Source organism: Chamaea fasciata, unplaced genomic scaffold (genome assembly GCF_029207755.1).
Source record: "Chamaea fasciata isolate MVZ Bird 193981 ecotype frontalis unplaced genomic scaffold, bChaFas1.0.hap1 SCAF_8, whole genome shotgun sequence".
Taxonomy (NCBI): domain Eukaryota; kingdom Metazoa; phylum Chordata; class Aves; order Passeriformes; family Sylviidae; genus Chamaea; species Chamaea fasciata.
The window spans coordinates 24,893,901-24,916,794 of NW_027094093.1; the positions used below are offsets into that span (position 1 = coordinate 24,893,901).

Below are 22,894 nucleotides of genomic sequence, written 5' to 3' on the forward strand. Positions count from 1 at the left end.
GCAGCTACTGAGTGAATGATAGAACTGTATTTTCTTCCATTTCGCTCATCTCATAGGATGAGTTTTTGTACCAGTTACAAATCATTTGCAGCCTGGCCTAGAGTAATTTTCCAAGACTAGATACTGGCAACTTAAAGACCAGATTCCATCACAAGGAAATTCCTGCACAAAAACTCTAGCAGTTAAACTTCAGAGAAGAAAATGATTTTACTTTGGATAACATGTTTTCTCTATGTAGTTGCAACTTGGTGTTTCAATTCCCTTTAGCCCAAATCTCTGAAACTGCCCACAGTTCTCCTGTGAAGAACTAGATTCTCCAGAATAATCTTCCCTTGGGAGTACACAGCTGTCTAGAAAGTAAAGCTGGTCCTGCCTTCCAGCACAATTCAATCTGTAGCATATATCCATAATGCGGTTCCTTTGATTTCCAGTGGTCCCCTTGGGTATGTGTCATTCTTGTATTTTAAGTTAAAGTGACCTGTTGGTAGCAAAAGGTCATTCCTGCATGTTTTTCTCTCACCATGTTTGTTCTTTTTCACATGTCCTCTGTCTCATCACAGTTCTTACTTCTGAATCATCATCAGCTTTAGGTTAACAGGGATTATACACAATCTCATGTGTAAACCTCGAGCTGTGAGTCATTCGAATGCTAAAGCCTATATTGCTCCCATTTCCTGAGGACTGCAGAGAAATCTCTTGCAGACAAGCTACAACCCAATTACACATTGTCTTGCTGGACTAACCCTATTCCTTCTACATTGATTTTGTCACTGCTGCCTGAAGGGAACTTCACGACCATTTGCATTTTTAAATAGGTCAGTGTCTGTGTGTCTGGGAGAACTGTAAGTAAATGATCATTATGTAAAACAGATCATTCTTTCTGGAATGCGAAAAGAGATATAGAAAGGCTGTTCTTTCCAATAATAAGGTTTGAAACCTCATCTGTTTCCTCTCCTTGCCTTTCAAAGTCATTAAGTGGAATAACTGCTTCTCCATTTCTCCAGATTACCTCAGTCTTTGTCTGTTTAATGTCAGCCTCTCATATATTCCTGGTGCCTATGGGACACTTAATGGAACTCCCACCATTCCATTTCTCCTCAAGACTAATGATCATGTTCTCCTCATGCCCAGGGAACATCACAATAACTCGCATTTTTTTTTCTTCATTTATTCCCATCCTCCCAAATCTTTTGTCATAAAATTTTTGCACTGACGTACCCTCTGTATATGAAGTCTCATCCAACCAAAGTCCATCAAAAGTCTTTCATCTGCCTTCCCTGGGAGACACCACAAGTAAACAACTTTCCCCAGTTGCAGATGGAGAATAATCAACAGGCAGAGAGATTTTTGATCAGAGCATGGTGCTAACAACACCAAGGTTGTGGATTCAATCCCTGTATGGGCCATTCACTTAAAAGCTGGACTCGATCATCCTTGTGTGTCCCTTCCAACTCAGGCTATTCTGTGAAACTCTGAATAAATGGCCCCTAATGAGCCTTCAACAGAACTAGGAATAAAACTCTACTGTTGCTGTCCTCAACTAGTGAACCATATTAGCTTTCTTACATTCTTAAAACAATGAGAAAATTTTAATGCCGCTCTGGAGGACACCGCCTGTTTCTCTGTTTAATTTACAGGTTGATTTAGATGGAATCATTGAGGATTCACCTGTTTTAGAACTCACCTCTTCTAGAGTACCTCCTTTATCTTCCAAGAAGCCTGACCACCAGATCTCACAGGGTTATGAGCCACCCCTTGTGTCAAAGCCAGACCCCTTACAACCAACATGCAGCAAACTCACTCAGCTCTAGCTATGGATATGGTCCCTTTATGTGCAGGTGCTCCCCAGTTTTCCTTGTTTATTAGCCAGCAAAAGTACTAAAGACACAAACTTTCCCTATCTCCGTCTCTTCAAGGCATTTCTGCAATAAGTGCATTGTCCAAAGATAATGTTACTGTTGCTATTAAGCAATGGCTTAATAGCTACAAAACACACTGACAGCCCTGGTACTTTAAGTGATAGCACATAAAACAAAAGCAAGCTCATTAAACATATGTAATTTCCCTATCACCAAACCCACTTTCCTTCCCAAAATCTTTATTCCTCTTACTCAGGGAGAAAAAGGATATACTTGCTGGCTGATGTTATCTTTGATCAATTCCCCCCCAGCCTGCCCAAGAAAATGAAGTGAATCAGCAAGTTGAGCTGCTAGAAGATCACGTTAGTTAAAGATGGGATTAAGATGATATACAAATCAGTACATTACCCAGCACAGTTCTGTGAAAGGTGGATTACTATCACTTATGTTATGCTCTTCTTGGAGAGCATTCAGCCTTCTAAACTTTGGTGTTAAACTGAAATGTAGAGATCCTACAGGTGGTAACTACTGAAAGTCCCCAAGGAGTAATGGGGAGGAATCTACATCACAATCACCAGATAAAGATCACATGATTGCTCAACTCACCTTTGCTGAGCCATTTTTTTATCCTTTGCAGGCAGAGAAATGACACTTTCTCAACATTCAGCACAACTGTGGACTAGGAAATCAAATTCACAAAGGACTCACAGGCACAGTATTAAGGCATCACAGGAAAACGCTCTTGGCTGGCTCTCACCCATTCAGATCAGGGCCTTCAATGCTGGCCTGCTTGGGACCAAAGAAAAAAGATTCTCTCCACCCCACTCCCTCCTTTCTCAGTAAGTAAAGGGCCCCTAAGCATTCTGATACAGCTCCCGTACCTCTTGTGAAAAGTCAGCATAGGGGCCATTTCCTCACATTGCGGATGTACTCACTCCACAGGGCGAGAACATTTGTGATTTGACTACTTGCATTAGCAGGCTGGAGAAGGCATTCTCATACATCCCAGTCATGTAAAACTCCAACAGTCAGGTACTAACAGCTATTTTACCTTTCTTTTCCTAGCATTATGTCTGATCCACATGCTTCAGGCAAAAATATCTGCACCACAGTTGGTCTCCTCAGGGGCTTGTGCTCCCTTTATGCATTGTCTCAGACAGCAGACAGAAAATGTTTCTAGTTCTACCCTACATTGGAGGTATTTCTGTTTTCTGTTAATATCTTGAAAGCTGCAAGATTCACTCCCTTCTGGAGGAAAAGAAAATGACAGTTATTACTGCCTATTATTGCACGTTAAAATAGGAAGGATGAGACAGAGTTGGAACTCAGTGAGACTATGAAGAAAAACAATCCTTTGGTTTGATATATTTAAAGCAACAGTGACTATATTTCCATGGTCAATCTACTAATTCCATTATAGATTCCCCAAACTTTCATAGCAGTCCATACAGCCGACTTGGTGCATATGGAGGGGTCCTAAGAATTAATACACCAGTAAATATATATGTGACGAAATCTGAGTACTTTTTAGTGCTGGGGAATAATTCATTATTTGGTAACAGCAAAAAGTACTCTAAGTATTTCAGGTTGCTGGCAAAAGAGGTACTTTTGATGGTCAACTGCTGAGACTTGTACGGGGGAGGCATCACAAAGAACAGAATGAATTTTACTATGTCTTAGTCATGCTGCCTTCACAAAGTTTATCGGGAAGAAGCAGATTAATTTCTATCCAGCTTAAGTCACTAAAATACAGTATGTGCAGAGTCAGATGAGCAAAGAGTCTATTTTAAGGCACTCATCTCAGGGATGCACTAAAGTTATGCCTGGTTTGTAAAAACAAAATTGAGAGGTTTTCTAGTTCCTGTTTAGTTCTTCTATTTTCATAAATGCAAGCACTATTCCAAAACAGTAGAAGAGGGAAGGTAGAGGGGGACACTAATCTTTCCGCTTACCAAAACTTGCTGCATCGAAAAATATGATCAAACTTTAAGCTAAGCTTTCTTCAAATGTTTTCCAAGTAATTTTCTTGTAAAGAGTATCTCCGCCTCTATGCCAATTTTTTATGCAGAGTTCAATGTGGTTTTTGATCTTTTGGGAAAGGTAAGAGAGGCTAAAAATCACAACCTTGCCTTTTTAAATATATCTATTTTAGTCCTTCATATCAGTTTATGACAGCATTACAAAAGAAAACTTCACCTATTCCGGTTTCCTTTATTTTCTTTAATATGTGGTAATCTATTACTCTAAAATTTTCAGGTTCAGTAATCACAAGAAAAGAGGAGTCCAAACTGGTACAGAACTTCTTCTGGAGCTGCCTTCAAAACAATCCAGAGAAAAGCAATACACAAACTCCACCCCCCAGAAAGACAAGTCACCTCTTGTAGAAGTCAATGCTGCCTTCCTTTACCAGCACCTTTAAGTGGTGAGGGCTTGCTTAAAGAACTGGTTTTTCTATGTGGTAGTTCTTCAAAGAATTTAGAAACAAAAGCCTGGGTGGGCTTTCAGTCCCCTCCTAGTACTGGGAACATTTTGAGTTTTTTAAAAAATCTTTGTAACCCACATCTCAATAGAGACATGAGAAAACTTAGAGGTTTCCTGTATCTCATATTCGTAAGTGCTCCCAGCACTGCGCTCCATTACTGTAATGGTACCTAGAGAAGAATGAAGACGGAAGGGGAAAGGAAGCAAAGTTGAAAATTCAGTGGAAATCAGTTTTCCACTGTCACAAACCAAGAGCTAAAGTTAACTGCTTATTTCACACCGACAGTGGCAAGGCTGAACAAACCCAAACCCACTCTTACAAGCACAGCAGCAACATCTACCAGTGTATTTGCCAGCTTAGCAGCATGCAAGTCAAAACTCTTCTTTCCAGATTATCCCCAACCTTATTGAGATTACAAGGAAATTCCTCTCTTGCCTTTTATCATGTGCAAATATGCAGAACATAAAAATGGCCTATGTCTTTAGAATTCACAACTGAGATAACTGATTTTCCTTCCTCATTTTCTAATACCAAAGACCCTGCTCCAACATCAAACAGACAATTCTGTCAAAACCCAAATACGAGGAAAGTTAGCAAGATGTAAATCCACCCTGGCAACTAAGAGACTACAGAGCAGCAGAACAGGTCTCTTCACATTAGAAGTGTTTTGATGGTATGTGTAATACTTTTGTGCCACATTGTAAGGACAGAGATGAAGCCCTGCTTTCAGAACTCTGCAAACATGTAGACATCATACTGTTAACCTGACATTCATTTCAACCTAATTAGTATCACACAAATCACAAGTCTTCAACTGTGTAACATTCTAGAAGTTATTTTTTATTACTGTGGCATATTGACAACTGTCCAAGAAGACAAATTTGGTTTCTGAGTACAAAAAGGAATGAGACCAAACTTGAGAACAGCATAACAGGTAGCAGACCCCACTACCCAGTGACAGGGCAAAAAGCTTTGTGCAGAATTGAAATAGCCTAGATACTTACAGATTCACAGTATATTGTAACCAGAAGAGTCTTACTCTTCCTCTATGAGTCCCAAACCCAGTATTTCATCTTTTTCTGTGGAAAACTCTCAGTTTCATGCTATGGTTCCAGCTCCCTCACATATTACTTACACTTTCTGGTATAATACCTTTGGATATTCTCCACCTCCCACAGTCCACACTGCAAAATACTTTTTTTTTAGTCCACATCCCTCTTCCAATTAGGGAAGAGAAAAAAGAAAAGGACCTGCAGACTAGGCTGATATGACACACTGTTTAGGCTGGAACTCTCAGCAGCTGGGCCAGACCAAGAGGGGAGAAAGTCTCCTGAAGCTGAACTCATCATTCCTTTCCCTTTCACCTCTTCCCAGCATCAACTTCCACAAAAAACTTTTACAGCCTAATGCTGAAATCACTGCCCCTTCATCAAAGCTGATTCTGCCCAAGGAGCAGCAGATTAACAGAAAGACAGACAACAATCATAAGCTTTGATCTCACGGCAAACAAGGCTTACTAAGGTTACTGCCTCATACCACTAGCAAGATCTTTCCAGAGAGGCATTATTTCCAAGGGGAAAGAGAAAATAAGCCACCAACATATAACAAAAATCATAGTCTTCTTTTTTGTAGACACTGATAATTTCTCTGCCTATAAAGTACATGACAAGGGATGTTCTGCTGCTTGCAGAAAAACAAATGCACTTTGTTTCCTTTATAGCTTCTTCTGAAATGGACAACTAACTGCTCTAGTGCTTCTGAGGACTGGTCAGTATGGCAATTGAAAATGAGAATTCTCAATGTAAATTATGAGTCAGACATACTAAACAGTAAGTCAGACTTTGTAACTGAAAATGTGAGCTTGAACTAAATGTAAGATCTCTTCCAGTCATTGAACGAGAACCTGAAAACTGGCCCTTTGCCAAAGAACAAATATAAGATCAGGCTGCTGACGTGACAGATCCTCACTAAGATCAGAAGCTTCTGAAGACTGATTTTGGAAGGCTGGGCAGAATGAAAGATGCTTTTCTTGCCTTCCAAGAATTCACTTTTATTTGTTTTGAGTCAAAAATTCTCATTCATCTCAGTACTAGCAACTCAATCACCACACTGAGCCTACATGTACATACTGTGCTGTATAGGTAGCAACAAGATCGATCTATGCAGGAATTCTCCATGAACTAAATGTATATTCCTTGACAGAAGGTGACAGAAACAATACACTCTAGAAATGTGGTCAACAAAATCAAAAGGAACAAAGTAACTCCATATTCTGGTAACCAGGTTCCATATTCTATGTGGTTTTGACCAAGATTTTTTCATCATCTCTGCAATATAGTAAAAACTACTTTACTGGGGTGTAGCAAAGTTTAGAGTTTGTAAAGAATAGAGAAAGTATACTCTGCTTCTGCGGAGGGATTTTGATATTCAATGTTTGCATTGTAGGCCCAGAAAAGGGTCTTTTGATTGTTTCCTTTAGGTACTGCATAAGTAGTCACCTGATTTTAGCAAACATGGCTCTGAAGACAAACCCCAACTATTAAAATACTTTATTAAGCAAAAGAAAACAACAAAAAACAAAACCAAACCACGAAAAGAAAAAGTGCAAAAGAAACCCCCAGCCAGTATACCCCATATATTTGCTGTAAAAGACATTCAAAACACTGATCATATAATTCGTATTTACAGTTGAGAAAAATATCTTCTGGTGATACAAAAGCTATAAAGGTCTGCAAAAATCACTTGCTCCCTGCCATATGCATTTGAGAAATTATTTCAACTCAGTCAGGATAGGATGCAAGAGAGGAGAGAGTAGGTTGCTGTGTATGGAAGTAGGGGCAAAGAGCAATTGCTGTTTCCCACACAGGAGCTGTTGGCCAGTATAAAGTATAAATATTCCACAACATTTTGCAACTACAGATCATGACTTTTCCTTTTCTTTTTTGTGATCTTAGTACCATTTTGCACAGTATACTTACACATTCATACTAATGAAAGAACAGCTTTTAAAGGAATGAATCTGGTTGTAACAGATGAGCATGTGTGAAGGTGTCATTACTGTCTCTTCAGCTCTGCAATCAGACTTGAATGGCTCTTCCTAACCAGTATTTGACTAGTTTGGATTGCTCTGTGTAAACATTACTCCATCCTGGTTGCCAGTATTAACCATTATCATTTATCTATCACAGTTGTCAGTGTACAGCTTCTTCTGCTCTGGGTTAGCAGCAGTTCTCAGCAGTGTATGAAATGGACATGGAACTGACTCTTCCTTTTAGCACCAGGAACACTGACAGTAACCATACTAGTTGGAAGTCTAAAAAATCAAAAATCCCAGCAAATGAAACAGGAAAATGTGTAACAGAAAGGGACAGAGAGCTTGGGCTGCTGCTGAGCTGACAGGACAGAGATGACCATAATTACTGATCTGGGGACTGTGGCAAAATCAGCAAACCTGGCTCTACTGTGTGCTTTAGATTCTGTTGTGTATTTCAAACTATTAACTTGTGAGTCCCTGGCCTAGAATTTTTTCTCATAAGCGTCTGTGGTGGTTTTCATGGTGCTTTATTGGCTTTACAGTTTTTTGCTCTATCTTGTTTTTTGTTTATTTGTTTTGAGTTGGTTGGTTTTTTTGAAGCATGAAAATAGTGACTTTTCCCGTTTTGTAACAATAAACTATAGGGTTACCTTTACTAAATATTCAGTATTACCTTGTAACCTTGCTGGGACATTTCTGTCTTCCTTCCCAGGCAATGTAACAAGAATTTCAGGCACCAGAGCAAATTCTCATTCAATTTAGTAGTGTTTAGCTAAAAGCAATACACAAGACAAGCTAAATTCAGTGTTCTAAAGAAAAAAAAATGCCTTAAAGGTATCATTACTTTTCAAGTACTTGAGACAATTTCAATCCTCTGTTCTAGTTTTAAAAGTCAGATGATATTTATGCCAGCTGGAAACATTTCTGGGATTTCCGTTCTCATTTGAGAAAATAAAGATGGATGTACTGTCTTCTCACTAGCATCTTTTTTTGTGCCCCACTTCACAGAGACATCTCTTCCAAAACTTTGCTTGTATAGTCACCATATATCACCAGTCACATCATGTCCAGCTGCAAACAGAAGAAACAGATTTGAAAGAAGCAGCATTGAAGTTATTTTTTACATGTCTTTAGCAAATTTGCTAAAAAACAAGCAAATTTGGAAATCCTTACCATGTAACATAAATGGATTGCACAGAATCCAGTACTAATCTTCTATAAAGTACAAAAACCTAAAAATCTCATCTTCACACAATCATATGTGCCATTTACAGATTTTTAAAAGTACAGTCCAAATGTAGAAATCTGTCTGTTATCAAAGCTTCCTTAATACCATCTACACCATCAGCTTAAGCCATGGAGACAGATTTGTAATGAGTCAGCCTGTAAAAGATGGCTAAAATGTTTATTAAAAAACCTGGTATCCTTGAACTTCAGCAAGCCTATATAAAGAACTTTAATTCAAAAGATTAAACCATCTTTTTAAAAATGTTTTTCAGTTTTCAACCCACATAACTTGCTGTTCAAGATCTACAAACTTTTTAAAATGCTATTATAGTAAATTATACCAATCCACTATTAAATGAGTGGCTCACTGGCACTTTTCAAACACAGAGGACACATTTCACCCCTGTAAACACGTATGTTACCACATCACACAGTATTTGCCATCATGAAATTACACACCTGGCTAAGTTTTACAATAGCAAGTAAATAATTTCACGTGGCTCTTCTGATTTAATTCCTTAGGTGTTTTCTAAGCCATGCACTCTAATATCTAGTGCTTTAAGAAGCATTTGGCTCTCTTATTGCACCTTTCACTTACAGCTTAATTCTAAAGCCCCACCATATCTTTATGGTACTCACCAGATCATCAACATCACCACCTTCATCTGTAGGAGGCAGAGTTTCATTTTTCTGTTCTTTTGGAGCCAAGAACTAAAAATAAAAATGTATTTATGTGATACTGACAAAACTGAGAGCCTTTAATGTTAAAATTAACAGAATGTCTCTTCTATGTATTGAAACAAACCCACCTGTAATTAAAAACCAGGAAGTAAGTTTTTTTCTGGTTTCCACCCTCCAAAACCATCTTAAACTACAAAAAACTTGGTAAGACTTGCTTTTAAGGGGTTTTATGGTGAAGCGTGACAAAAAAACAGACAAAAGGATATGGTTCTTGAGACAACACATGGTTAGGCTGTAAAACACCCTGTGATAAGGATGCTGCAAATATTATTCCCTAGACTCAGGGGGAGATAAGGAAGATGCACAGAAGAGAAATCATTTGAAGTCTACTAAGTCCACAGAAACAACCTCAGGCACAAAAAGTTTTTGAGACATCAGTGGCTGCAGCCTGGGACTATTCATTTTTCTCTACCCATCCTTTTTTGTCCACTGACAGATATGGGATTCTGGATTAGATGGAAATTTTATCCATTTTAGTTTGACCAGGTTTATGTTCTTAAAAAATGCTGTGTGTAGCTACAAAATGCTCAGGGATAACAAAATACCCCCAATGATATGAGTACATACACGAGGGTGACCAACAGCTTCTTTGAGACATTTCCTACACACAGCATTCTAGTTCTATGTTAAATTTAAAAGCTTCCCCATTTAATTCAATTAACATTTACCAAATGAACAAAGATATGAATTAAAAAAAACCACAACCCTCTAACGTGCAAGACTGTTAGAATGCCAGTCTCCAAAATGGAAAATTCATTATGCAAAATTACACTGTCGTAGCTGCTGATACAACTCACCATATGCTCTTCACTTGAAGCATGACATTCATAAACAGAAGAGAAAGGTAAGTTGCTCAGATAGTATAAAAACTGAAATCGAACATACAGACAATATCTGGAGTACAACCACCTCCAAATTAGTTCACAGATTTTTCTCTTAGCCTAAAAAAAAATAACTAAAATGGTAGGAGAAAAATGGCAGTACTTAACTCTTACTTAAAAAAGCATCAGTTGTCTTCAAGTCTTAGTTACTACCTTTTTACCAATATCCTTAATATAAAACCTTTTTTTCTTTCTTATTAAAATGCACCAGAGTAAGTATACAGAGCCAGAAACAACCCTGTCCCCCAAGACAACAGAGATGTGAAGCTAAGGAGGAAAAGCCACATTTCCAGACTTGAAGTTCTGTAATCCTTAAGTCAGAAACAACTTCACTGTAACTCCAGATGATGAGAAAGAACAGCTAAGTAGAAAATAGCCACATTAAACAGGCTATAAATACCTGCTTAGATAACTCTTCTGTGCTCCTAAAAGGGAACTGCTGTTCAGCTGGGGACTTCAATTCTATCAGTCAGAGAGTTTAAGAGGCCATGGGATCCCTATTAACATCACCAATCTCTGAGACCATACATTTGTAGTGTGAAAAGCTTAAACATTATTTTAAATAAATGAAATATTCTGATTTTTCTCTAGAACCCTAGTGATAGCTTTAGACATGGAGTAAAAGTCTGTGACTTTCCTGTTGTATAATCTAGGATGAAAAGCAAGTACATGTTTGGGTAGCACCAAAGACAGAGGATATAGGCAACCTCTGCCCTGTTGTCTCAGTGACCAACAGTCAGACCTTTCCCACAACCTAATCAGCAACATCCAGGAGGAATATAGAAGTCTCACTCCACAGACAACATTCACGTTCTAACATGCTGAGTTTAACTTATCATAGAGACTCTGTAGCTGAAAAAAAAAAAAAGGCAGGGAATGTGACAGGGCCAGAAGGAATTAGAATTTCAGGATGCCATATGCCTGTGTATCTTTTTTGTTGGAAGAGTTCTTAATCTAGTAGTAATATCAAGCACATACTATGAAACTAGAAACTAATGACATTTGTCAGCTCTGAAAGGCTTTTTGTGCCAGATCATATTTCCTTTTTTCACATTTAATTAAGAGTCAAATGGTATTTCTGGAAGCAGCACATTTTTCAAAATTTTTACAATCAGCTTTCTCACGCTAAATTATGCAAAGGAAGCTAAAAGCTAGAGAAATGTACAATGAAGATTTGCAGTAAATCGAAACCTGAAGTTTCTGTCAAATGCTGAACATCCAAAGTTGGGGTTTTTTTCTGAAAACCTCTTTTACATTTATGCAAAAGCAAATTACATATAATAGCTGTGCTGAAATCCATTATCTTCCTCAAAGCAACCAGTAAAAGCACTTGACATTCCTGCTCTTTTAACCTACCATCCTCATGCTCTAAAAAGAGAATCTCCACTATTACAGTGGAAAAAAATTAATTTTTCTCAGTGATAGGAAAATATGCATGCATAACCTACCTCAAGCAAAAATAAAAAGGGAAGTTTGACCTGCCTAATAAGCAGCCTGGTAAGTCTTCCTTTCTCCTGCAGACAGCAACCCTATAAAACTGTAATCTTACAGACAAAACAGTCCTGAAACTACTAGCAGCTAGTAAACAGCACGTAAGAGAAAGGGCTCTTGTGTCACAAAGGACTACAATGACAGACAACCCCATGACCTACAGGCTTGCACATAACCTCTACAGAGGTGAAGAAAACTTGCATCTTACTCTGTTGGAAGATATCTGAAAAAATCCAATATAATCCTTAAGTGAAGGGTATCACCTTCGGTACAGAAAACAAATGAACCACTTTTGCTAGACCTAGGAAAATGCTGGCTCTGTATCACACAGGAAACCTGCGATAGGGTTTAACTGGACCAAAGAGGACTAGATTTTATACCAGTCCCACAAAATCAAGATAAAATATTCTATCCCTGCAGATCTTACTCAAAGAACACACAGTCTTGCAGTTTCTTAATGAAAAAGTGATATGAGCCCTTAACAGACAATGGGAATTAGGGTTCTGGGTTTGGATTTGGACAGTGTGTGGGGAGGTGGTTATCTAGCAAATACCTGGAATTGCCAATTGCTTAGTTAGCAAAGAGATGCAATCCAATTACTCAGGACTGGAAGTTAAGGTAACTGCCATATTAGAGAACTCTGCTGCAAAACTGATTTCATGCAGTATCTCGTATTCCCCCAATTTAATGGGGTATAGGTATTGTATGACTTTCAATCAATCACAAAATGACCTTCAGTCACAAAATAGTTTCCTGTATTGCAATATATGGTGATTCTAGGATGATAGTAAACAGAAATGTGAATTTGCAGTCAGTCTACAAATGCTTTGCTCCAGCTTAGCATGGCAGCTGTGAAACCAGCCCTTAATACTCTATCATTTGTGCTGCATTGCTATGCAAGCACAGTATTTTTTAGTCACCGCAAGCTCACAGTGAAGACAATGGTACGCTGCAAGGTTTGTAGTTTGTAGAGATTTCCTTAAGGAACAGTGGCTATTTCACACAGCATTAGCACATTTTTTTGGCATCAGCGGTAGTTTCAGACTAGCAAGTAAAGTTCTCAAAAACAATATTGTCTTAGGAAGTTTCCAAGTAAATTCATAGCACTTGAAGTAGATTAAAAAGACTGATACTCTTTAAAACCACCACTGAGGGAAAAGCTGCTCTATACATTGATGTGTAATGACAAATAGCCAGTAGGTCCTTCATGTCTAGAAAAATCATCATACCCTGTCATTTGTATCCTGCACATGTGCACAGCTTTCTCGACTCCTTGTTTGCTAGCTTTTAATTTTCATGACATTTCTGTGCCTTCTTCACCTTGAGGTAAATTGTTACAGATGAAAAAAGCAGTTTCTAAAATACAACCTTTTTCTACTCATCAACTAAATCATAGAGAACCTACTTCTACCCACTTCTGGCTATTGCTAATGGAAGGCCTGGAAGTTGCAAAAATCAATGTGGCATCTTTTATAAAAGCTACTTCTCTGCAAAATGGTGATTTTAGCCACAGTTTTACCTTCGGGGGGTCTGTGATACAAGGACCTTTCTCCTAAACTAGCAGTCTGATACAAAAACATTCATCTTACCCTCTCCACACAAATATAATTTTTGACAGCAGCTCTGAATTCTGCTTCTTTCCAAAGAGAAGGCACCATTCTGCCTGTTACAATTCAGTCCTTTGTAATTGGGACATCCTTATTTCGTCACTGTAGTTACTGAAATGCTACATATCTGTATAAATGATAACTGTAAATAGTCCAAAACTCCCATTTCCAAAAGGATCTAATATGGTCACCAATACTACCCTCAGCATCATGTATAATGTCCACCAATCCACAAGAGCTGCATAAAGTGGAAATATTGGTATCACTGCATGTATGGTGAAACTAGACTCAACAACTTGAATTGCTGGAGTTCACTAAACCTTTAAAAAAAAGTACTGGATTTTTGAACTCGTGCTACCAGAAAGAACACATTTCTTTCTGTGAAATTCAAATAGTGATCTTACATATGTAAACAGTACTCTGCTGTTCCACTACACTGAGTTGCTGAAGTTCCTATTCTCTGTAGAGGATATTTTCAGGTAATTTCAATACATGCTACTTTTTAAAGACCAATTAAAGTAAAACATTTTAGTATATGCTAAGGTGTTTTTGCTCTGAAATGCAGAAGTTTCCATTGTGTGGCAAATGAACATTCTTATTTTTTCATATGGATCTTATTTCATTCAGCTGAAGATTTATCCATGTAAAAAAGTCTTCAGTTCCACAGCAAGGGCTCTATACAAACAGATGTTCATTAAAAAAACCTGTACCTTCTCAGCCTCTTCACCCGTCACCGAACTTTCCTCTGCTTCATCTTTAGTGATCAAAGAAATTCTGTCTGAAAAAAAAAGAAAAAAAAAATACATAAAAATATCATTAGAAGGCTTCCCAAAAATTCACCTAATGTTAGAAATTAAGAAAGTGTTCCACATTCCAGCTTCTGGATGTGTCATCATCACCAGCAAAAAAATGAATATCACTCAAAGGAAAATGTGACTTGCATAAATGAGTCAACTATGATATAAAATATGATATAAAAATAAATTAATGAGCATATTCATAAGCTTGTGGAAATATCCATTTAGGAAACTGCTAATATTGTGACAATCAAACTAATGAGACACAAAAATCATAGATCACAGATAAAATGCTGAAAATCTATTAAAAATTACACTTTTAGTCATTCACAGCATGCTCTCAGGTCCTCAGAAAAAATTAACTCCTAGCATCCAGACACTTGGGCTGTGATTACCTAGTCTGACTACCAAAGTGCTGGTCCTGCCCCACTTTGCTCATGGTTGTGCCAGCAGCACCACCCTGGACAGTGACATTCCATCTTCCCCATAAAAAAAATTTCAAAAAAAAAATCTCCATTTATTTGACCCAAATAGTTTTTCCAGTCTAGCTCATCACTTGGCCATACAAATGCTTGTGCCTGAATAAGCAGCTGTGGGCGTGAGAGCAAAGAACAGGAGATTCATAAAAATTTCAGCAGCAGTGTAAGTGTAGTGTAAGGTGCAGTATCACCTTCATGCACCCACAGAACCACGAGGCAGGGCTTCATGAAACAAAGGAATTTGTCCAACAGACCTGCCTTCCTTCCGAGCCACTAACTCATTCACTTCCATCCATTTTCTTTTGGTGACTGTGGTGACTCATGACGAGACCCAATGTACACCACATTTGGTAGAAAAGAGGAGATGGGTCATGTGGCAAGAATGAGAGAAAACAGGACTTCTGCTCTTGTTAGCAGCAAGGAAAAAGCAATTTCAGCTGCCTAGTGAGAGTAGCCAGATTATACATAAAGCATCAAGATTTCATTTCACCATGTTCTCAAAGGAAGAGAACCTATGCTGTATGAAAATATCATCTCTCTTTGTATTTGTTTGTTTGGTTGATTTTTTCCTCAAAATATACTCCAGTTTGTCAAAAACTCTGATTTATACTAACTAAAAATGATTCATGGCTTTGAAAGATCCAAGTTTGCTACTTCCAAAATTTATTGGTTTCCTTTTCCAAATTTATACAGAGAAGGTCCTCTACAGCACTACTGAATATAATGTTCTTGTCAGTGTTGTCCTCTGCTGGTTTTCTCACATTGCTAAACAAATTCTCATCCTGTAATTCAAAGAAGTTGGATGAAGTAGACATTACAGCATGTCTGGAGTTCACCACTTTGAATGGTACTATACCAAAACACATCAGTGCATTTTATAGCATGAACCCTTAAAAGATACAGCTGGGAATTTAACAGATTTTCTTAGCATTGGTTCCAATTAAAAACAAGATTATGATGTAAAAGATTTTTTTTTTAGACCACTATATCTTCTATTTGTGAAGATGTTCCTTTATTTATCACTTACGTAGTCTCTGAATGTTTTTTAGAATGGCACTGCCTTGTATCTCCCAGTTTAATCATCAGCAGGTGTCATATTACCACATAATTTGTCCTTCAGGTTACTTAAATACAAAATGATCAGTGACACATTTCAACGCTATCTATGACTTTTTGGAAGCTTAAACTGCAAGAATCTTTTTATAGCTCTACTGCATGAGTTTTTTTCCATTTATTCTGAAATTCAGCTGAAATTGTGTCTTCTTCTCCCTACCCCATAACATTTAATTTGTCTCTTCTTCCACAATTAATTTACCACTTCAACAAGACTTGGCAATGCATTATGAATAGTGCTGATATGAAACTATTAGTGCAGAAAAGGAAAAAAAAGCTGCGACATGAAAGTTGTTTTGTTTTTTTTAATAGGCTGCAGGAATGAAGCATATCAAAATGCTGCAGTGGGGTTAGCCAAAATGCCCTGCTGGTAATGAAGTTTTCTTACTTAATGGATAAATGTATAATGCAGCTAGAAATTGTCTTAATTTTTTAAAAACACCATCCTACCTTGTACCATGATCTCCCAGAAATCAGATAAGGCTTTATCTTCCAACTTTGATTTCAGGGCCTGCAGAAAGTCATTAAAGCACTGCACCTTGGACAGCTGAAAAAATGTAACAGCAACTCTAAGCAAGAAATACTAACACACCTAAAGAGCACTGCAAGCTTAATTCTTCGTGAAGTCATTTAACATAGTAAACACAAAAGTCTACAGAACTTGGGTTTTATTTCTATTAAAAATGTAAGTTCTAAGGAAAGGTGAGCCACAAAAAGTGCGTTTCAGAAAGCTAGAAAGACTTTCTTGTAACAAGCTTTGCTGAAGAAAATTGTAGGATTGCACTTTTAACTAGCACAAGCATCAGGTCATAGGCCTTCTGTTTTATGTTTAAAAGAAAACAAACAACAGCAAGTAATACCCGAGAGGTTAGTCCCCATTCCAGTAACAATAAAAGCCCCCATAAAATACAACTCTATTTCTAGACTCTGAAACGTATTTGAAGTTAAATTCTTTTTTGCTGCAGCGATAGATTATCAAGCAAAAAGGCCCATTATGCCTTTAATTTGAAAGAGGCAAGAGTATTCACACATTAACATTACCTTCATGGCCTCCTCTCTAAAAACTCTGATACAGTCGATCCCTTTCATATAGTACTGTGAACCTTTATTTTCCAAGAACTGATCAATGCGTTTTATCAACTGCTGACTCACTGGAAGACAAGGAGAAATAAATTGATAAATAAATAAACCACTGCAAACACATGAGAAAATGTCAACCAAGAGTTCTGCAAATCCTAACTAATTTCTGCTGGATTTTTAGTAATTTACTTTCTCTTCAATGTTTATTTACAGTTAAGGAACTGTCCAATTTTACCCTCTGGCAGACACCTCAGCCAGGGAAAAAAAAAAAGTGTGCGGAGTATACAACAGTGATCTCTAAATTCAGAAGCATTGTGAAAAGAATGAATAGGGAATTGATAGTGCCCTGCCTCTCTCAAAGCAAAAGCCAAGATTTGGGTTAAGAACAAACAGCAAAAAGAAGATCTCTTGAAACATACATGAGTTAACCCCTTTAGCACAGGCTGATTTAAGTTTTAAAAGCTTAAAAAATTTTGAAAAAATTCTAAGAATTCTTAAAAGAACATGTCTGTCAAGGGAGATTAAGTGTTGTTGCCACTGAGAAAAAAGATTCAGGAAAGCTTTCTGACCAAGTCACAGCATCTGCCTGTCCTGCTCTTGTACTGTTAAAGACCGGTCAGTGGATTAGCAGACCCCTTTCCCTGACCTATAGCCCTCCCCAGCTCCAGACGTTATGGGCACAGACATCACTTCAAGAATCTCAGCTATGAAAGCATCAACAAAGAAAATCACCTGCAAGAGTGGTGGAAGAAACAAGAAGTAAACACATCAAGAAGGAGACATTGTTAAAGTGCTGTGTTCTGCTCTGTTCACTCTGAGTATGCACAGCACTGGCTGTTACATTATTTTCTATTAAATGCCTAATTGAACTGAATCTGAAGGACAACATCTCTGAATAGTGTGAAACAAGGCATGTTTGATATTCTCCCACTAGCTTTTGACAGTTTCTAGAAAAGGAGGCAGATAATGGCTCTGCCCAACAGCAGCTACAGCACAAGAAAGCATGCTAAAATGCCTACTGTGCCAGAGGTAATCAGCTCACTCTCTATTTATTTCAGCAGTAGCTGACAAACTAAATTGAAGTCTAACTACTTAAGCTTCCCAAGTTAAGTCAGTCCATTTTTTTCATGGTTAATGATTTTCTCATTAAATGTTCTAATTTCTTATGAATTGCACTAATAAAAGCAAGTCCTGCTGGTGTTTTCAGTGGTAGTGGTGGTTTTTTTAAACACTGCCTTCTCATTGATGTGTTAAATTAAAACCCCAGGCACTATGAGGGTGCAATAAAAGTCTTTATTGCCAGAAAGATTCCAGCATACTGTTTAAAATTATCAGACATTCTACTACTTCTTTTGCATTTAATTTTTCTTAAATCCCTTTCCATTTGATTGCCCTGGCAGCCATCAGAAGAAAAGACTTTCTTGGTACTGACTGTGAGGTGCCTCCTTTTGAAATCTGTTGTAAGGAACCAAAGGAAACCTGCAATGTTTTACCAGGCACTGAGAGTCCATAATATAGGCAGCAAACAGGTTACATGGCAACAGTATTTAAAGTCACATTCCTCTAACATCCCGAAATAGCTTGGCTAAAAAGTTGGTTCTGACCTTTGGGTTTTTCTTAAATGACAGGCCAATGATGGACAAATCTAAAATAGACAAAAATCCCTGTGTTCTGATTAGACTACCAAATTACTTCAGGGGGCCAAAAGTAATACTAAAGACAGTAGATAAGGATTATAGCTGGAAATTCTTTAAGTGGTTGCTGTTCCTTTACACTTCTAATCTGAGAATTTTGTTGATTTCCTGCTGCCTATTCATTAGTCTGAATCTTTGGGTCTGGATGCTGCAAAAAATAGAAGTCCCTGTTTTTGGAGCAAGGCATGTTCTGCATAAAGATGTCTTTTTAAGTAAGCTGTGATAAGCATTAACTGATGTGTCCCAGACAGATCTCACGCATTGAGCTTTTGAAGAACGGGCCCTTGAGTTACAAACCAACAGCCTATTCAGGCCACTTTTGTGTTATTGTAACTTTTTTTCTTCTCTCCCAACTTCCCTCATTTCACACACATTTAAAGAAGTGAACTAACAACAGACATTTTGCATTAACTGGAATTTCCAGCACTCCTAATAACCACCACATTCTGCAGAACATCCCAAGAAATTTTAATCTTCTCTTTCCTCCTTCTACTGTACCTGACTGGTTAGATAACAAATATAGTTATTACGGGTTGGAGAACTGCAGGGGGGAAAAAAATCACTGAATAGAAGATCTTTTAGTTCTAGCAGAATTTAATCTCTTCCCCTCTGGCATTCAGATACATTTGCTACTCCAAAATACATTCAGCAGTGCTGTCATTTTTTGTGAAATATGCCATGAACAATTATATTCACTTGTTATCTCTGAACAGCTACAGTGCAAAAGTGCTGTTGTATTTTCATGTTTGTTCAGTTCAGCTCTTGGTCTTGATTACTATACCAATCAGATTACACAATAATAATTGCCAAAACTGTCTATTTTTACAGCCCAAGTTCAATTCCTTGGGAATTTTTCACCCCTAAAATAATAAATCAGGTTAAGAAAATAATTCTTCCTTTAGACAAAAGACTTCCATTGTTAATCTTCTGATTTACGTGCTGGTGATGGTAATGATTTGTATTCATGGACAGTGCTTAAAGTGTGATTCACTGACAAATCAGTTAAATCATCTGATAATTAATGTTAAAATACTGCTCTGTATCATCTTTCTAGAACTGAAAAGAACAAAGAAATTCATAACTGAAAACTGTACTAATTTTTAAGGACCTCCTTCATCTTTAAGCCAAGAAATACGGGTTTTAAGATCAAGAGCTGTTGGCTGTTGAACTACTCCAATACCCTTATGAGGTGCTTGCTCAGTTTTGAAATGGTGTCTCTAAATGTCCTGTGAGTATGGATCAGAATGATTGAGACTGGATATCTAAAGAACATATGACCCAAATCGCTGCTAAAAACAGGGTTCACTGCGGAACAGGCGGCTCAGTGCTCCACAGACGTGAGTTCCGTGCAGTTCCAAAGATGGAGAGTCTCCAAGCTCTCTGGGCCCCTTTTTCTGTTTGAGTCCCATCATTGTGATCTTCATTACTTTTCCCCATAACATCCAATTCAAATTCCGTTTGTTGCAACTCAGAGCTTTGAGTCTTTCCCAACTGCTATGCCCTTCAAAGACAAACCTGGCTTCATCTTCTCTGTGAAGCAGATATACAGAAAACTTCAAAGTGATTCTATATACTCAAGTATTTGGTTTGCAAAAACTCTTTTAATGACTGAATCATTCTCATCAAACCAGTCATTGCATTTGGCCTACCTAGCAGTAGAGCATGAATAGTCTCTGAAATATACAAAACCATCCAGTAAGATAAAAATGCAGACAAACTGCAAAAACATGCCAAGAAAGAATGAAGTATTAGCTTTCTAAAAAGCTATCTTAGCTCCAGAAAAGAAAATATACTATACTTATTTCTACAGAAAATCTTGCAATAAAATATCACCCTTGTTCACATGCAGTTACTGATTCCTTTAACTATATTTTTCCAGAAATATGAAAAAAAGGAAAAAAATATTAACAAATTTACTGTAAATATAAAAGTAAGAGCTTAGTGCAATTTGCTTCTGGACATTTTTTCTTAGGTCCATAAACTGTTAAGTTGTCACTGCAGATTTCTCTCCCAGCTGACAATCAGAAAAATAAAAAAAGCTTTTTCAACATCATGTTCTCAGACAGGAGTACTGTAAGATGCAATGAAATGTGGCCTATAAATTCACACTCAAAATTTACAAATCAAAGAAAATACTATGCATGTGTCAGTATCTTTTCTCTACTCCCCTAATTCTGTCTTATATAGAAGCCTATGAAAATACAGCACAGCACATGAGATATGATCTGCTCTCCAGAGATGCAGACATGGATAGAAACCTCCAAATAGGAGGATAAACTGGTAGTACGTGGCTACTCCTTTGGCATTACAAAGATGACACGCACTGACTGCATTTGAGAGTCTTCTCTGAAGCCACAGCAATGAAGAAACTCATTGTACACCCTTGGGAGCAACAATTAGATTCTACTCAGGTAAACTAATCTATTTTATGTGCAGTCATTGACAAAAATGTCAGAAGCTGTTATCAGAAGACATCTCTTTGTGATGACTGTACACTTGTGACTTGCTCAAAATAAGACCTGCATAAAATGACATCTCTGTGGCCATGAATGCAAATAAGAAAGTAAGGATGTCTAGAGGGGAACACAATTCCAGTTACATGAGCATCAGTGTTAACCAGTAAGCTGATGCCATCAAACATAACTCAGCACGTAACCCCTGAACAGCTCCCTATTGTAGTAAACTACACAGTTTTCAGGTAAAATCAAAGTCAATTATTGCTTCAGGAAATTCAGCTGCCAGTCCAGAAAACCTATCTCTAAGACTCTTACCAATCTGAAAATCTTTGATTTTCTATAGATGTGTATTTAGGCATTGGTGGCAAAGCTCTCACACAGCATCAGACACAGACTAGCTTCCACTTAAGACTTCTGCTATGAAAGGTACAAACCCTGATGAATTAACGAATCCCATTGAGGGCACTGCAGGAAATATACTGGTGCCTATTTTCAATGATAAATTTACCATCAGGACTTCCTACAAGCTGTTTCAGAAGAAAAAGAATCACCTTGCTCTCCTCTGGTACTGCTAACTTTATAATTTTGGTGTGGGTGTGCCATTAACCTGCAGCTTAATTAAAAAGCAACTATAGTGTCAGTATTTAAAGTACAACTCTTCCTTACTGCTACAACTTCTCTATATACTAAAAAACAACCCACCTCCAATCAAACAGTTGAAAGGTCTTTCTTCTCCCAATGAAAGGACTGCTGTTATATTAAAAGGTGAATGTAAGCTCTACTCAGTTAGGAAGACTGTAGTAGATACTTTTTTAATACAAGAAAGAAAAACAGAATGCAACTTAGCAGTTCTCCTAAGTCTGCATCCTGACACATGCTACCCTTTTTACAATGAAGTATTTGAATGCCACAAATTATCCTTTTCTGCAAAGAAATTTCAGATTTCTTATGTTCTAGCAGAGGGAAAAAGTTTCATCATTAAATGACAAAATTATACCAAAAAACCCCCCTTAGAACCACTGAATAGTTTTAAGGAAGAATTTACTATTTACATAACCAAAGTGAAATACAGCAAGTCATTAAAAACATGCCTGCAATGTTCAATGTATTAAGGTGCCTAAAAGGCTCTAGAGCATAAAAAGGATTATCCTGAAGAAAAAGATAATATGCAAAGCATGTTTTTATTTTTAGTGACATCTATCTCTTCTTTAAATGGGTAACTGCACTACATTCTGTTTAACTACACCTTATCATTACAGAGCAGAACACATAGAATAAAAGCAAACTGCTCAAAATTTCAGAACTTTCCAAACATGTAGTGCAGCTATCTCCAGCACAGCTACCAAGTGGACATATTTAAGCACTCTTTCCAGTTAAACCATCTTCAAGGGTAATCACTATACTTATTTCTGCCTTAAAGCTTTCCTACATGATAAAATTTATCATTGTAACAAAGTAGTCAACTGTTCCACAGTTTCTGTATTTTAATGTATTGTCCAATGCTTTTTTACCGCATTAATAAATGCAGTTCTTAAATATCTGAGATTTAAGAACACATCGCCAAATATTTTTTCAATAAATAACTTCTTCTGGGTCTAATGAAAAATCCATGTTAAAAAAGCTAGCTAGCTGGCTTAGAGGTCTGGACATTCTGGAGAGAAATCACTATGTAGGCTTTAACAGACCATATCACAATTCAATATACCACTAAACACACTCCTGAAACTACATCCAAAAGGATCAAAGGTCTGTTGAAACACCAGCACCTCTGCAAATCTTTCTTTGAAAAGGAATGTAACATTAGTGGCTATTTGGCAGACCAGGTTTACTCTGCCACAACCTTCAAATCACCCTTTACAACATAAAGGACCCCATCCATCTTGTGCATTCTTTTTAAGACACCTTTGGATTACATAAATATCTGTATAGCTACCATACAAACCAATAATAATT

General features: G+C 37.4%; 1 protein-coding gene across 3 annotated transcripts in view; it reads right to left on the reverse strand.

Annotated features, from left to right (window-relative positions):
- Positions 1–6,875: 6,875 nt before the first annotated feature.
- The window catches only part of XRCC5 (X-ray repair cross complementing 5), a 49,542-nt gene continuing 33,523 nt past the window's right edge, over positions 6,876–22,894 (reverse strand). For 2 of the 3 annotated variants that reach the window (XM_066190193.1, XM_066190194.1), the window contains 5 exons: positions 16,753–16,862; positions 16,162–16,258; positions 14,033–14,100; positions 9,242–9,313; positions 6,876–8,446 (listed from right to left, as the gene is read on the reverse strand). In XM_066190193.1, coding sequence (XP_066046290.1) covers positions 8,432–8,446; positions 9,242–9,313; positions 14,033–14,100; positions 16,162–16,258; positions 16,753–16,862 — 362 coding nt within the window. In that variant the 3' untranslated portion in view covers positions 6,876–8,431. Of the gene's footprint in view, positions 8,447–9,196; positions 9,314–14,032; positions 14,101–16,161; positions 16,259–16,752; positions 16,863–22,894 lie in introns of those variants that run through there. The other variant, XM_066190192.1, reaches the window with a different exon arrangement.